We start from the raw sequence: 15,337 nt of genomic DNA, 5'->3' as shown, positions 1-15,337 counted from the left end.
AGGGAAGTTAGGCTTGTATGAGCATCCACTAAATTCCCCAGGCAATACATATTCCTCATTCCTGTTGGGGAGGAACTGCAAGAGTACTACTGTGCTTCCCCAGAAAACTCCATGCATTCAGACTGAGAGGTGACATGCAGAGCTACCACATTCTCAATACTCACTCATAAGAGAAGAGATGGAGGAAAGAGCAGGGGAACAGGCAAGACAGACTCTCTGATGGCAAGGTTTGCACTGGGCTGTTACTCAGGAGCACTTTGAGTGTACCTTGTCTGGATTTGTTTCCTCCTCAAGTAGCCTCTTTTGTTTCAGAACTCATACAATTCTCAATTAAGCTTCCCACTCCAAGATAAAGTCACCAGTGTTGACCCCTTCAGCTGTTAAGATTTGATATACAGTGTGTAGGTGGAAGAGGGTAGGAGTCCATCTGTAGCTGAAATGATTTCCATGCATTTTATGCAAACACAAAAAAAGTTACAACACTGAATTTTAAATATCATATGTCACCTCCAGCCTACACTCATTTTGCAACTCAAGACTGCATTTTATTACCATTGCTGTCTAGGCCTGGTATGCACGAAAGCTCCTTCCCAAACCATCTAACGAAAACAGTAAGTGGTCAGCTCACACTACCATGAGGTACCCAACCCAGACTCAACTAGAAAACACAAGTACCTCAGTGCAGCTTTAGTTTGAAGTATTATTTGAACTTATCTTTTCAAAAAGACTTATCACAAATGGTTTGTTAGGTATAGTGTTACAACAATTTTTCCCCCATGGAAATACCTGCAGTTTTGCTTCACTGTTTCACAGCAAGATACTGTCTTAAAACAAAAACAAACAAACAAAAAAGAAAAAAAAGACACACACAGAGGAATCCAAAGCTGGTGGTTATTTTTTACTTGAAGACTCTCTGAAACATTAAAAAAAGTATTATTACAGTTAATTAATTCCTTCTGGAATGAAACAGGACATGCTCGGTCAAGGTGATGATATGGAAAGGGCAGTCTGACTTTTACAAAACTGATATTCAAGCATCATCAATACACACAAAGGACAGGCTCTTACTCACATTTGTTACATTGCAACCTTCGCTCAGCCTCAGTAAACATCTTTGGAATACAGATTTTTAAAAAAAATATCAAGAAACTTAAATATTCACAGGACAAAACCATAACATTATTAAAAATACGAATTGTAAGATTTACAGAGATCGGCAAACACAGGCTGCCTATGGATAATCGAAACAGAACTTGCAGAAGTTACACTAATCACAAGCATAGGTCTGCCACACAGAGGCTGGATTCCAGCAACTGGGAACACTTACGACTAGGAGGCAGGTTTGGAATTTGGTTACTTGCCTAAGGCAGGGAGGCAGTAAGAAAAGGTAGGTGCGCAGAAGGTAAAGGCAAGGTAAATTAGTGCTAGAAGTTCTTATTAAACCAGGAGTCTAGAATTACAGCAAGAAAAAAAAAGGTTGTTTGTTCTTTTAAAAGTTAGCCAAAAGTTATCATTATATACTTTCTATATTGCACAAACAGTTTTAAAGTAACTGAAAAATTAGAAAACCCTGCATTTATAACAGCTCCATTTAAATATATTCCAAGTGGAGTTAGCCCATACAGTTCAGCTTTTAAAACAATTCAACACAACAACAGCATACAGCATTCCTGTGTCCCGTCTCATCAAGCCCTCTCCAAACTAACAAAATACACCACCTATCAAAAGACTAGTTCTCCTTAGTATATCACGGATTTATTGCTTTATTTTACTAGTGACAACAGCTAAGAGCTAAACTTTTAGAGAATTTAAGGCAATCCAACAAGACCAACACCCTAAGGGCATTTACGGTGCACAGTGGTCTTCATTCAAACTCCAGGAAAAGTCTGATATTTAAAAATGACAGGAACACTCGGTTTTTAACCAAAAGGACCCTTTCAAGCATCAGTTCTATCTTCCTAACTCATAACCCAGCACTGAAGTCATAAGTCATTCCAGAGCACCAGTGTTCAGAAAAAGAAAAAAAGAAAGAAAAAAGTCCAAGGAGGAAGTTCCAGGAATCTTACATAGTAACTCATTCTTACTCATCCAAGAACTTGTTGGAAGATCCACTCAGATATTTGGATAGCTGAATCGCTTTTTTCCATTCGTAACATGGAGGATGAATAATGACCCAACAGATACACTTAAAATGCAACTTACAAAGAAGCATTCAAGACTGACAAAAAACCCTGGTGTATTCTTAACAGCTTTACAAGCTGATTCACCTGCAAGAGCTCTGAATAATGTTTTTTGCAATGTTTCTTTCATATCCCACACAGTTCATTACGAGCACCTTGTCTGATGCTCTGTCTTCTTACTAATTACTAGGGGAGCCTGGCTTTAGAGAGCCAGGCCGCGCTGAAAATATCAAGAGCATTTCCATGTTTGCAGTCTTAATTACTCACAACCAAGTTTACTATTGACAGTTTTACCAACTGCCAGTCCTGCAAACCCACTCAGATGAACAATGTAAAAAACCCCCAAACAACTAAAACCAAAACCAAACAAAACCCCTCAAAACAAAATGAAAAAAAACCAGCAAGAACAGACTTGTCAAAAAAAATTTAAGCATGCTCATCATTAGGCTAACCCCTCCCTTGCAAATATTTTGGAAAGTAACTGAAAGAATAGGGAAAGTTCTTTACAAGCGATGCAAGATAACAGTGGTCCAATGCGCACGTGCATTCTTTTTATTTCTACACAGAGTGAAAACAAATACCATACAGAAAACAGTAGACTACAGTTGTTTAAAGAAAGAATTAGGATAATTGTTTCAAGATGGTTTTGTCAAAACAGAAAAGATGACTTTCTGTAAAAGAAATTAAGAAGCAGTTATTTCAACTTCAGACCAGGTACAGCCTGACTGGACTTGCAGTAAAATTTGATTAAGCAGAAATCACTGACAATGTATTAAAAATAAGCAGAGTCCTACTGCCATCCAGCAGGATGAACGGATAGGATCTACACTCAGCAGAGAACCCTGCATGTAAACTATTCCCATCTGAATCAGAGTCATTGAGACAAACAAGACTTCATGGTGCTATTTGTAATTTTTTTTCTGGAGAAGAATTACTTCGCCAAGAAGCACACACTATTTTCTACAGCCTTTTCTAAAAGAAATTGATGCAAATAGCAGGCTTCTGGTCAGCCAGAGAATCCACACTACACAGTGCTTGTGGTAACTTCCATCTGGGAGGATGGCAAAGACAAGCTCTCTAGCTTTTGTTCAGAGGGCAGCTTCTGTTCCTCTGAATGACGATAGCAACTTTCATCTCTTTGGAAGAAGAAAGACTGGGGGTTTTGTAGCACTCATTGTCATAGCACAAAGCAGAAGTTCTTGTCACATAAAAAGCCTGGACCGTGTCCCTTAATAACTGAAGGAACTTTTCCCCTCAGCATTTCTTCAGAGCACAACTAGGTAAGATATATATTGAGAAATCTTTTTGAATGCTTTAACAGCAAACAGGTTAGTGCATTTTCCTTGCTAATGTTCCCTAATGCAACAAGTACACTGGTTTACATTCTGTTAAAAAAAATAATCCCTATAGAACAAGTGATTCAGGAAGCCACAAATTATTTCTTGGTACTTCTCTGCACACAGACAGGAGAAGTTTCAGCCATTTGCAACAGCATGTTTTAGTTTTGAATACCTTATGCCAAAGATGCTTTCTTTTTTTTTTTCTAAATTCAAAAAAATGCATCAATATTACCATGACAGGAGTCATTCTTCTCTTGAACCTGAAGGATTTGACATTTATCTCCTTTTGAGTTGGTGACTCAAACACTAATCCTGCATGCAAACAAACCTAAGATTTATCCATTGTAGCAGCAGGGTTCACTGGGCGCTGCCTTACAGTGTTTGGTGACGAGTTTCTGTTGGACATCTCTTTACCCTCTGTTTCATCATCTGAGATATCTTCCTCATCTGCTTCTTGCTCTTCATCCAGCTTTTTCAGCAGCTGAGCTGACTCAGGAGCTAGCTTTCCTTAAGGAGAAAAGAAAACATGCACACACAAACAAATACCATTACCATGTGAAATACACTTTTTTCTTTAACATCACAGGCTAGCGCAGAATTTTAATTAATTTAATCCAGCTAGCACTTTCCAGTATCAGTCCCTTAAACTGCTATCCTAGATAGAATTGTTGCTAACATGAAGTTACCCACAGGTCAAGTACTAACAGATTACCTAGACAAGGTAATAGAAAACTTCATCCAGCTTTGAAAAAATTACTCTGGTTCCTACAAACCATAAACCAGCATTCAAATGTTCTTCCATGACTTAAGATTACCTTGAAAAATTCCAGAGACTAACCCCAAACTGAATCACTTACTATCCACAGAAACGCAAGTTCACTTTTAATCCTCACTTTGCCCCTAAAACTTAAGCAAACCCCCAGCTTAGCAACACTAAGAGCTCCACTCAAAACTTTTATCTCCCTGCGCATATGGAATTTCTTATCTTGCAGGTATGAAAATGCTGTAAAAACATTTTTTCTATCTCCTAAAAAAGTTTTTTAAAAATACTTTAGCTTTAGCTAAATACAAAATACAAACTCACTATAAACCCTAAAGGCAAAAAGCTGCAGGTAAAGCAAAGCATCAATCACAAGTGTAAACTTCTACGCTAAATCTCATGTCCTGCAGACACAAGTTACATACTGATACTTATTAAATGATTTACCAAACAGCTTCACTGAATTAGAAGTATACAGTGGGCTTACTTGAATGAGGGTACTGTGGTGGTCTGTGCCTTTTGGATGGACAGATACAGTCTGCTAAGAACACCATTATCTGAAAACAAACAAAGACAAGTTTAAACCTCCAAACATCCTGCAAATTATAATCAGAATCATTTAGGTTGGAAAAGACCCTTAAGGTCATCGAGTCCAACTGTTAACCTAACACTGCCAAGGCCACCACTAAACTGTGTCCCTAAGCACCACGTCTACATGTCTTTTAAATACTTCCAGGGACAGTGACTCAACCGCTTCCCTGGGCAGCCTGTTCCAGTGCTTGACAACCCTTTCAGTGAAGAAATTTTTCCTAATATCCAATCTAAACCTGCCCTGGCACAACTTGAGGTTGCTTCCTCTTGTCCTATCACTAGTTACTGGGGAGAAGAGACGGACACCCACCTCACTACAACCTCCTTTCAGGTAGTTGTCGAGAGCGATAAGGTCTCCCCTCAGCCTCCTTTTCTCCAGGCTAAACAACCCCAGTTCCCTCAGTCGCTCCTCATAAGACTTGTGCTCTAGACCCTTCACCAGCTTCTCTGCCCTTCTCTGGACATTCTCCAGCACCCCCATGTCTTTCTTGTCATGAGGGGCCCAAAACTGGACACAGTATTCGAGGCGTGGCCTCACCAGTGCTGAGTACAGGGGGACGATCACTGCCCTAGTCCTGCTGGCCACACTATTTCTGATACAGGCCAGGATGCCGTTGGCCTTCTTGGCCACCTGGGCACACTGCTGGCTCACGTTCAGCCGGCTGTCCACCAGCACCCCCAGGTCCTTTTCCACCGGGCAGCTTTCCAGCCACTCTTCCCCAAGCCCGTAGCGTTGCATGGGGTTGTTGTGACCCAAGTGCAGGACCCAGCACTGAGCCTTGTTGAACCCTGTACAATTGGCCTCAGCCCATCGATCCAGCCTGTCCAGATCCCTCTGTAGACCCTTCCTGACCTCGAGCAGATCAACACTCCCACCCAACTTGGTGTCATCTGCAAACTTACTGAGGGTGCACTCAATCCCCTCGTCCAGTTCACTGGTAAAGATATTAATCAGAACTGGCCCCAATACTGAGCCCTGGGGAACACCACTTATGACTGGCTGCCAACTGGATTTAACTCCATTCACCACCACTCTTTGGGCCCGGCCAGCCAGCCAGCAAAGAGTGCACCCATCCACGCCATGAGCAGCCAGTTTCTCCAGGAGAATGCCGCAGGAAATGCTGTCAAAGGCTTTAATAAATTCCAGGTAGACAACATCCACAACCTTTCCTTCATCCACTAGGCAGGTGACCTTGTCATAGGAGATCAGGTTAGTCAAGCAGGACCTGCCTTTCATAAACCCATGCTGACTGGGCCTGATTGCCTGGCTGTCCCGTACATGCCACATGATGGCACTCGAGCTGATCTGCTCCGTAACCATCCTCGGCACCAAGGTCAGACTGACAGGCCTATAGCTCCCTGGATCCTCCTTCTGGCCCTTCTTGTAGATCAGCATCACATTTGCTAGCCTCCAGTCAAATGGGACCTCCCTGGTTAGCCAGGACTGCTGGTAAATGATTGAAAGTAGCGTGGTCAGTGCTTCCACCAGCTCCCTTCCACCAGCACCCTTGGGTGGATCCCATCCAGCCCCATACACCTGTGTGTGTCTAAGTGGTGTAGCAGGTTGCTAACCATTTCCCCTTGGATTACAGGGGTTTCATTCTGCTTTCTGTCCCTGTCTTTCAGCTCAGCGGGCTGGGCACCCCAAGAACAACTGGTCTTATTATTAAAGACTGAGGCAAAGGCAGCATTAGTGTAATACACAGTAGTCACAAGCCAATCTGTTTCAAGTGCTTCACTTACAAGTCCCAGTATTAGTCCTGAGAATAGAGTTGCCAATGCAAAAACAGCGTATGAGCCCCAGGCTGGTATCCCGACATTTTCTGTTAAATAGCCATGGCAATGCTGGAATAAAAGACAAGAGAATCATTTCAAGAATAGCTGAATACCACATCTGTTAAGATAAAATAAAGTAGAGACCTAAGCACATACCCTGATCCACATTGACAACTGAAACAAAGCTGACATACTGCTCATCCTGAAACAAAGCAGAAAAAAAAAGTAACTGAAAACATCTTTAAGCCAGTCACATACCTGTACCTTCTGGTTTGCCTGACTAGTCATTATTTAGTCCCATGTTGAACAACTTTCTGCTCATGTCTAGTTTCCATTCTAACTACTTTGATTTTTATCTTCTCTTTTGTCTTCTACTTAAGTAAACACTCATTTCCCATGAAGCTACTTTCAGTACCAGCATCAGCTTGTATAACGTTCCACATATGGACAACTACGAATTCACAAACTTCACTGACTTGCACCTGCTGGCACATGAATTTCAGTTACTTTTGTTTATGTTCCAAGTTATATTTGGACCAACAGTCTATGAGAAGCCAGCTGAAGCTCTGTTGAAGATATTAAGAATTAAGCATCTGGACATTTTATTAAAACAAAAAATTAACCTATTAAAAAAACATCAGGTCGTATAAGAACTGAGAGATCTTCAGACACTTAAGTTTAGCCATATCTTCCATACAAGCAAAAAAGACTAGGCTATCTGCCATGTATACTGTGCCAATTCTGACATTTCCCTGTTATTGTGAAACTACAGCATTAAGTATTCACTATCTGTAACCGAAAGGAGAATTTGAAACATGAAGCCAATGTAAGTTGCTAATGAGCGAGCCGTAGAAGCAGCCTGCACACCGTTTCAGTTTGCACAAAAAATGGAGCTGGTACTGCACACTTCTAATAGAAAACTTATTAATCCTAAAAGTAGTACCCTGTTTCGCACATTCCTTGGTGTGGGTTAGTACTTTGGAGGAGATGAACCATACAGTTTGAAGATTCAAATAGCATTGCGAGTAGACAAAGTAGCAATGCTGAGCTTCCTAGAAGAGCCATAAAAAATATAAAGTTTCACATAGCATAACACTTTATGAACTCAACAGTGCTACAGCACAGATGTTTCAGCCATCATTTCTCTAACAGAAGAAAAGCCACTAACAATTGGGTTTATTTGCCTCAACCAATGGTGTTCCTGCCGTGCGTCATCACTCACAGTAACTCAGCTACTCTGAAACCATCACACGGTACTTGCAGCAACAACTAAAAGCGCTTCAAAGCCACAAAACTAGAAAGTATTCCAAAGAGCATGTTTCTTCTCAGGCTACAGTCTTCCCACTTCACTTTTCCTTCCAGAAAGTAACCTTCATCCTTCCACTCTGCTTTTAACTTTGCTACAGATATGTCTTCTTAAACAGCCAGCCCATATCTTACAACTATGTTGCTACATTATTTTCCAGTTTTTATTGCTAATTTCCTAGAATTTAGCTGAGCAAAACATCTTTCTACTGTGTAAACAAAAAGAAAAATTTCAAGTGTCAGTAAGTTACCTACAAAAGTTTAGTAAAACAATACAGCCACCTCTAACTATTCAAAGCCTTAAAGTAAACCTTGCTCAGGACATCTTTGCTATGCTTGTGCACACAATCCTCCCACAGATGATGGAGGCATGACTACGCACCCATCATGTTCACATACTTCTTAGCAGCACGGAGCTGCTGCATGAGCTGTTAACAACGCGGCAGCACCAGGTGCGGCACACCTAAGGACCTGTCCCAGCACGTCCTTAAAGTGTGCATGTTTGACAGCAAATTATTATAAAAATCACACCAAAACTTACAGGAAAGAGGAAGGACCAAACCATGATGAAACCGGTTCAATAGATTTCCATTCCTGGTCACTGATGAAATTTATGAAATCAGTTTTAGTTCTTGCACCCTGGTATCTCCTGAACTCTCCATCTTTACAGCTTTAAAACAAACAAAAAAAAGTCCTTTATTTTAGACAGTCCAAGCATGCAGCATTTGCTTCCACTCAACACCTTCCCTCCCATCACCTTGCTTATTTTTTTATTTATTTATTTAAGGTTTTACTTTGCTTTAGATTATACAAGCTCTAAAACATCTTCCAAAAATCTTGACTACACTTATTTCTAGAATCTTGACTCCGCGTGTATCTTGGCTAGCTTCAGGTTGTGATTCCATAAAAAGATAATGATCTTCCTAATAGACTGGCTAAACAATTGCATTAAGATCAACCTACAGAGAAAAGACTGCAAAACAGAAACACTCGTGAAAAGACAGAATAAATAAGGCCTGAAGGGAAAAGAAAAAAAAAATCAGCTGGCAGTACTGTAAGGTCACAGCAGTTAAGACAGTGGTTGTCTCTGTGTAAAGTAACTTACATTCTTAAAAAGCATGGCAAGTCTTATTCATTTGCCCCCAAAGAAAGGAAAAAGAAGTTGTCTCTCTAAAAAATCCTGCAGCATTGCATACTTACTGATAGATGGTAGGAAGAGCTGTTATGATAAATCGCCCACTTAATCCTGTAAGAAAACAGTTATTTTCAGAATAGTAGAAAAAGAAAAGGCAAGAAACATTATTACACACCAAAATAAAAACAGCTGCTCCCCCAGGTATTAATCTCTAATTGCAATCAAACACAAACTTGTGCATATCAAAGTATTGCACACAGTCTAAAAGAAAGGTCCCTGGACAAAGAGCGAGAAAATTTCTCCATGGCGAAAAAGGGATGTCCAGGGACAACTGTTCTACATGACTATTTTGGCTGTAGCCCTTCAGAGAGAGACGCTCTCCTTTTCCCACAATCTGCAACCTCCAGTGCTTGTAGAATACAAGTGAGGCGAGTTTCAAAAATTCTTACGTGACTTCGGAGAAAAGTATCAGCATGGTGAAAGCAATTTTTAGAACTCCCACACAGACATGAGGGCAATTCAGAGAAGTGAGCTTCAGCTGAGGAAGAGTAGACTGTTTGCACTCCCTTTTACCAACAAAGGGAGGTACTACTACAGGGAATGCTGAAACCGCATTTTTGCTCTGTATGACACTTCAAAAGTATGCCCCAAAATCTCCTTGAAATCCTCCAAATCACTCTATAGAGAAATCTTCTTGTTCCCTTTATCTGTTAAGAAAGGCTAGAGCGTTCAGGCAACACATCGCAATCTGCCTTCGGTAGAGATCAGTAAAAGATCTTTATTATTTGCTATTAATTCTGCTTATTTCCTAAAAGCCCACACGCTTGCACCGAACATTTTCCCCGAGCCCTCCGAAGCCCAAAGCCACGGGGAGGGGGTTTAGGAGCGCACAACCGTCCCCGCCAGACTCTCACCCGGCTGCTCCGTGACATCCACTTTGGCAATATTCACTTCCAGGTCCTCGCCCCACTCGGCAAACTTCTCCCACTCCGGCTGCAGGTTCTGGCAGGCGGGGCACCAAGGGGCATAGCTGAGAGCAGCACAAGTCTGTCACTAACCGGCACCGCTCGGTCCCCCGCGGCCTCAGAGCGGGCCGCTGAGAGACCCCCTCACACACACCCCCCTCCGGGCCCCAGCAGCCCGAGCGACCCCCTCCCGACTCACAACTCCACCATCCACTCGCCCTGCAGCAGCTCCCGCCACATGCCGTCCGACAGCACCTTCACTGGGCTCCGCTTCCCCAGCGCGGCCGCGCCGGCCGCCAGCGCCAGGCACAACAGGGCGCACAGCCGCCCGGCGGCCGCCATCTTGTCCCCGCTGCCCCCGCGCACGCTTCCGCCTTCCCGCGACGGCGAGCGAGAAGGGGAGGTACTAACGGCGTGAGTCCTACTGGCTCCGCCCCCTTCCACGCCCTGGCGCATGCGCGCCTGGCTCCTCCAGCGCTCCGCAGAGGTTTCTGCGGCCGCTTGTTTGGGCGGGGCAGGGAAGACCTGGGGGCGGGCTCAGGGTGAGCGGCAGCCTATAGAGCCTCGAGTTGTGGGAGATGGTGGACACCGGGCCTGGCCAATGGGAGGCGCCGGTTCCTCCCCCGCCGCCTCACAGGGAGCCGCACCCTCCCCCCCCGCCATGTTCGTGACGGGCGGTGTGGGGCGGGCGGCGGAGGTAGCGCCGGGGGCTCCTTTCTGTGGCAAGTCCCGCTCCCAGCATCGCCCCGGGGTGGTGGGGGAGAGCCAGTGCTTCCCCTTGGTGCTGTGCAGGGGATGGCATCTCCACCGGGAGCCCGGCCCTTCAGCCTGGCCCTCTGTGGGCAGTACGGGCTTTTTCTGTCAACTCCTCTCACGCCCTGACGGCAAACAGCTGCACAGGAGTAAAAGCAGCCAGAGCAAATATTATAGCTGTGTTATTCCCCTATGCCTCGTTTCCCGCCCGAGGAATGGGAGAGAGCTCTGGGCACTCGAGGCAGATTGTGGCCCACAGTGAGGTGAGGAAACTGCTGTGTGAGGTGATGAGAACAGCTTCCCCTCCGTCCAACCCTTGCTTCCCTCTCCCACATCTTTAGTTACAGGAGAAAGTAACTTAGTACTTGAGTCCTTAGTTCTCAAGCAAAATGCAGGAAAAAGGTCACTGGTAACAAGCAGGCAAATCCCACATTATTTCACTGCAGTCTATCAAACACCTTCAGCTTTTCAAGGGAAGGAACCTCTTTTTTTCCATATGCACATAGTTTCTCTGCCACAAAGTTTCTTCCAGCCCTTGGTCAGGAGTGGTATGATAATGTCACCTTTCCTTTTCTGCCTGGATCATTTCTTTCCCTGCTTTTTTTCAAAGGGGCCTTTGCCATAATTTCGTACCCCACAATTTAGGGCCTTGGCAGGTGGAGAGAGCTGGTCCGAAAGTGCAGGAAAGAATAAATCAGTGTTTGGGTTTGGGTTTTTTTTTCAATTTTGGCAACTTTTCTATAGTACAATGTATATGTTCCTTTATATGGAAGAACACTAAGGCATTACTAAGGACTTGATGAAGCTTGTTATTCATCAATTCAGGGTTCAGTAATAAATCACTGCTTGCAGCACTCTTCCTGCTCACCACCATTCCATTTTAGTCATAACTGAATTTTTGAAATTTGTTATTGATAACCCAAGAATACCTCCATTCTGCATCAGTAATGAGATGAGATGTGGAGAGCTGTCTTCAATTCTTCAGGGCAGCACTACACATCCTGGTAATTTAACATGCGTTGAAGAATAAGTGCATAAACAAATGTGTTGCGTTACCGTGTGGACCGGAGGTTGGGTGACTACCAAGCCATGTGGCTTTGATCTGCATCCTAGGGAAAGTGGCTAGAAGCATGATCCCACCTTTTATTCATGCTGAATAAGAGGATAATTAAATGTTCCTTTCTTCGGTGCATCCAAACAGATGACCTGCTTGGAGGATGAATTTGATTTAATCCATGTGCAGGTTAACAAAAGAGAAAAAAACATGACAGTGTACAGGCAACAACAGAAGCAATTGCAACACAGCCTTTAGATGACACCACAGGAGAGCTCTTCTTGGACCAAGTCCCACCTGGAAGGGCACATGTGGAACTGTGAGACAGGAAAAATGATCTTGCCATTTAATGCTCCCAGGCTGAAGGAGAAAGGAGCTGGTAGGCATTCACCGTAAATAAAGAGTAGCTTCAAAGGCACACCAGGCTCCCTATGGAAACAGCTTGAAAGACCCTGAAAAGTATGACTTCATACCTCCTTCACTTGGTTCCAGTAACTATATTAAGGGTAATGACTGTTGTGAATTACTTTTTATCTCCATTATTATTACATTGACATTGTCTTGTTTCTTTGTAAAGTTTTGAGGCATTTCAGAACAAGAAAGCCTTGACCATGTCTTTTATGGATTCTTCCTCTAGCCTATTCACCTCAGCCCTCCCAAGCTGTATGGAGAAATGTCTGCCTCGTCTTTCAAGGTTCACAGTAGAATAAAGAGATTTAATAACCTAATAAATACGAGATGGCTCTGAGTGACCTTAAGAACTGAACACATCTCCTAATGCTACCCATTTTCCCTTCCTCTGTGTCTGCTCTGTTATTGTGACGTGAGATTTGCAAAAAAAATGTTGCTTTATGTCTTACTTTCAGAAATGTGCAGAGTGTGGAGGGACAACACTGGTTTAATCCATTAGTCACCACAGCCCAATCCCCTTCTTACCCTCATGCTTCCTTAGAGGTATGATACTCCTTCGCAGGAGCAACGCCAAATACTTTTATATTCACGAGGCTGCAGAGCCCCGTGACTCTGACCTTGACCAACTTGAGGTGTCTCCAAGACCATCTTGGCACTGTCCCCCTCTGCTTAGTCCTGAATCTAAAGAAGGACCCTCAGGCTCCTAGGCATCACTCTTTCCCCGCACGGGTGGCAAGAGTTAAATTGTAGGCCAACACATGTTAAGTAAGTTTTACTACAGGTCCTTAATGTTCTCTCCTGTTGCAGAGTTTGTCCACCCCTCCTCATGTACAGAAGTGAGGAAAAATGCATGGTTGTGCCTGCTAGAGGTGCTGTGCTAGTGTTAAAATTCAAGTTTGTCTGCTGAGATCTGTGCTGAGAGCAGTGTATCCTGCCTCTACAACCAACGTCAGCCTCCAATTGCACCACCACTCAAAGGGGAAAGTGGGGATCACTGGTGAAAACTCTCCTGAGCTCCAGGGACCGCTGTCAGACTGCCCACAGCCTTCCTTTTGGCAAACCCCGATGACTGTCCACATCCTCCAAGAAAGCCCCAAGCAGTTCTGCAAAACCCCATCTCCTCTGGCGGGACGAAGTTCTGGTGGTGGAGGTCAGAAGGTGCAAATGCCTGGTTGTAAAATCGACCCCACAGTGCAGAGTGGAGGCTTTCCCAACCGGTGGGGTGAGCTCCACACTGATGAGTTGATTTTTTCACTGGTTAGTGATTTTTTTTCATGGTTTTTTTTTCAGCGCTGCCACACAGCGGCAGAGTTGAGGCTGCTTCTAAATGGGGAAGAGACTGAAGGTTCAGAAGAAAATCCTCTTCGGTTAGAAATTACCTGGCTCTCCTGCTAGGGACACCCTGTCATCTTTCAAGGTGTTAACATGGAGGGCTTTTTCCTTGTCTAGTAATACCCCTACTCATGTTTTTAGGTTGTTTTTCTAAGGAGCCGAGGTAAAAGGAATTTTGTGGTCAGTCTGCAGTCCTTCCTCCCAACAACCAACCACAATACTGCTCATCATTTTGGCCAAGGTTGGGGTTACAAAAATATCAAATCTCTGTAAGTTTCATGAAAAGAGTTGTCCAGTTAGAGAGAGTGAGTACTACTGACGCACAGAAAGAGGCTGAAACACAAGCTCAGATTATTGTTTGACAGAGGGAAAAGGAATTATGAGTATCTTAACCTCAGGGAAAGCTTCAGCCAGCAAGAACACTTGCCAGACAAGGGGATGTTCAGCTGTGAGGCACTGAGCCCAGCAAACAAGGCCAATACATTCTCCTGCCCACAGAGCTGTTTGTTTTTGATACAGGATGAAAGATGATAAAGCAAAAAATGCCTGTGTAATCAAGAAATCATCCTTTTCTTGATGACATCTGTGCCTCAGAAAATCAGATCCCACAGGTGGAAGTGGGAGTAGCAAGACTCTGCTTCCTTTAGGTTTTGTTTTCTTTTGAGCTGAAAATGGAAAAAAAAAAAGACGACAAAAACACTTGAACGTCTCAACATTTTCCCCAAAGCTAAAGCCACAGAGATGAACAAATTTTCCAAATTCAGCCACTTCTGTAAGTAGTCAAAAACATTGTAAAAAATTCCACACAAATTCACCCACTCCTTTTCTTTTTTTGCAGAATGTTAATTCATCTATATCTGAAATGTGGACAAATGGAACCAGCTCTATTTCTGTGTATTTTCTCTTTTTTTTCTTTTTTTTTAAGTACCCTTACATGTCCTGATGATGAGCTGAACACTACACCAGACGAATGAGCAGTAGGACCACAGAGGCTGCCCGCCTGGGGCTGACCTTATGAAGGACCACTTGGAGCTAGCAGAGTACTGGCCAGGTAATTATTTCAAAACACGGACCAAGCTCTGCAGTCCCTGGATGAGGTAGAGCATTAGAGCCCTGACCTCATTTACAGAGCCTGCATTTATGAAATGCCAGGAGATTATGCAGAGAGCTTTCCTGTGTGTAATCATATGAGGCAGGAGACATGAAGTCATTGTCCTAAAGCCCAAGGTGAAATGAGGCTCACCCTGAATGCCCCAGGCAGTCCTAGGGCTGTATTTTGTACTGCTGTAGGAAGAAAAAATGATCCTGCCTAATTTATTTGGCTGTTTTCTGGCTTCAGCCTTTGGGGAAAGTTGGCATTTAGAATTCCACTCAGAACAGTTTTCTGGGCTTCATCGTTAGAAGAATTAAAGTCAAGAGCTAATTACTTTTCTGTAGCTCTGGACTTCATTCCAGGAAGACAATCCACGCGTCAGTGCTTCCTCCTACAGAAAAGTCCTCTGTATCAGGGGAAATAATTCAACCCTACCTGCCTAAACTGAAACCCACAGAGGGTGCCACTGACTTCCCAGAAGCCAGATTGGGCTTGGTGCCTGTGAACATGGCTTTCACACTCCACACGGTTGGGGAGGATTAGCAGACACCCCCCCTCCACAGGGGACTGCGCTTGGAGGAGCCCCACGGGAAAGCACGTTCTCATCCAACAGCCTAGTCCTTCTGCTCCCCAGTACCTGAG

The 15,337-nt window shown here is 43.7% G+C and overlaps 1 protein-coding gene across 1 annotated transcript; it reads right to left on the bottom strand.

Annotated features, from left to right (window-relative positions):
* Window positions 1-2,612: 2,612 nt before the first annotated feature.
* Window positions 2,613-10,395, bottom strand: TMX1 (thioredoxin-related transmembrane protein 1). Its single transcript, XM_010579776.1, has 8 exons — window positions 10,252-10,395; window positions 10,002-10,117; window positions 9,153-9,198; window positions 8,494-8,622; window positions 6,804-6,849; window positions 6,615-6,716; window positions 4,768-4,837; window positions 2,613-4,027 (listed from the first exon to the last, which is right to left on the bottom strand). Exons 1-8 carry the CDS (start codon window positions 10,392-10,394, stop codon window positions 3,849-3,851), a joined length of 831 nt encoding a protein of 276 aa, XP_010578078.1. The 5' UTR covers window position 10,395; the 3' UTR covers window positions 2,613-3,848.
* Window positions 10,396-15,337: the final 4,942 nt, after the last annotated feature.

The sequence above is a fragment of the Haliaeetus leucocephalus genome, unplaced genomic scaffold (assembly GCF_000737465.1).
Source record: "Haliaeetus leucocephalus isolate CR32 unplaced genomic scaffold, Haliaeetus_leucocephalus-4.0 Scaffold678, whole genome shotgun sequence".
Taxonomy (NCBI): Eukaryota; Metazoa; Chordata; class Aves; order Accipitriformes; family Accipitridae; genus Haliaeetus; species Haliaeetus leucocephalus.
The sequence above is the reverse complement of the archived record's forward strand: the minus strand, read 5'-3'. Positions and strand labels throughout refer to the sequence as shown.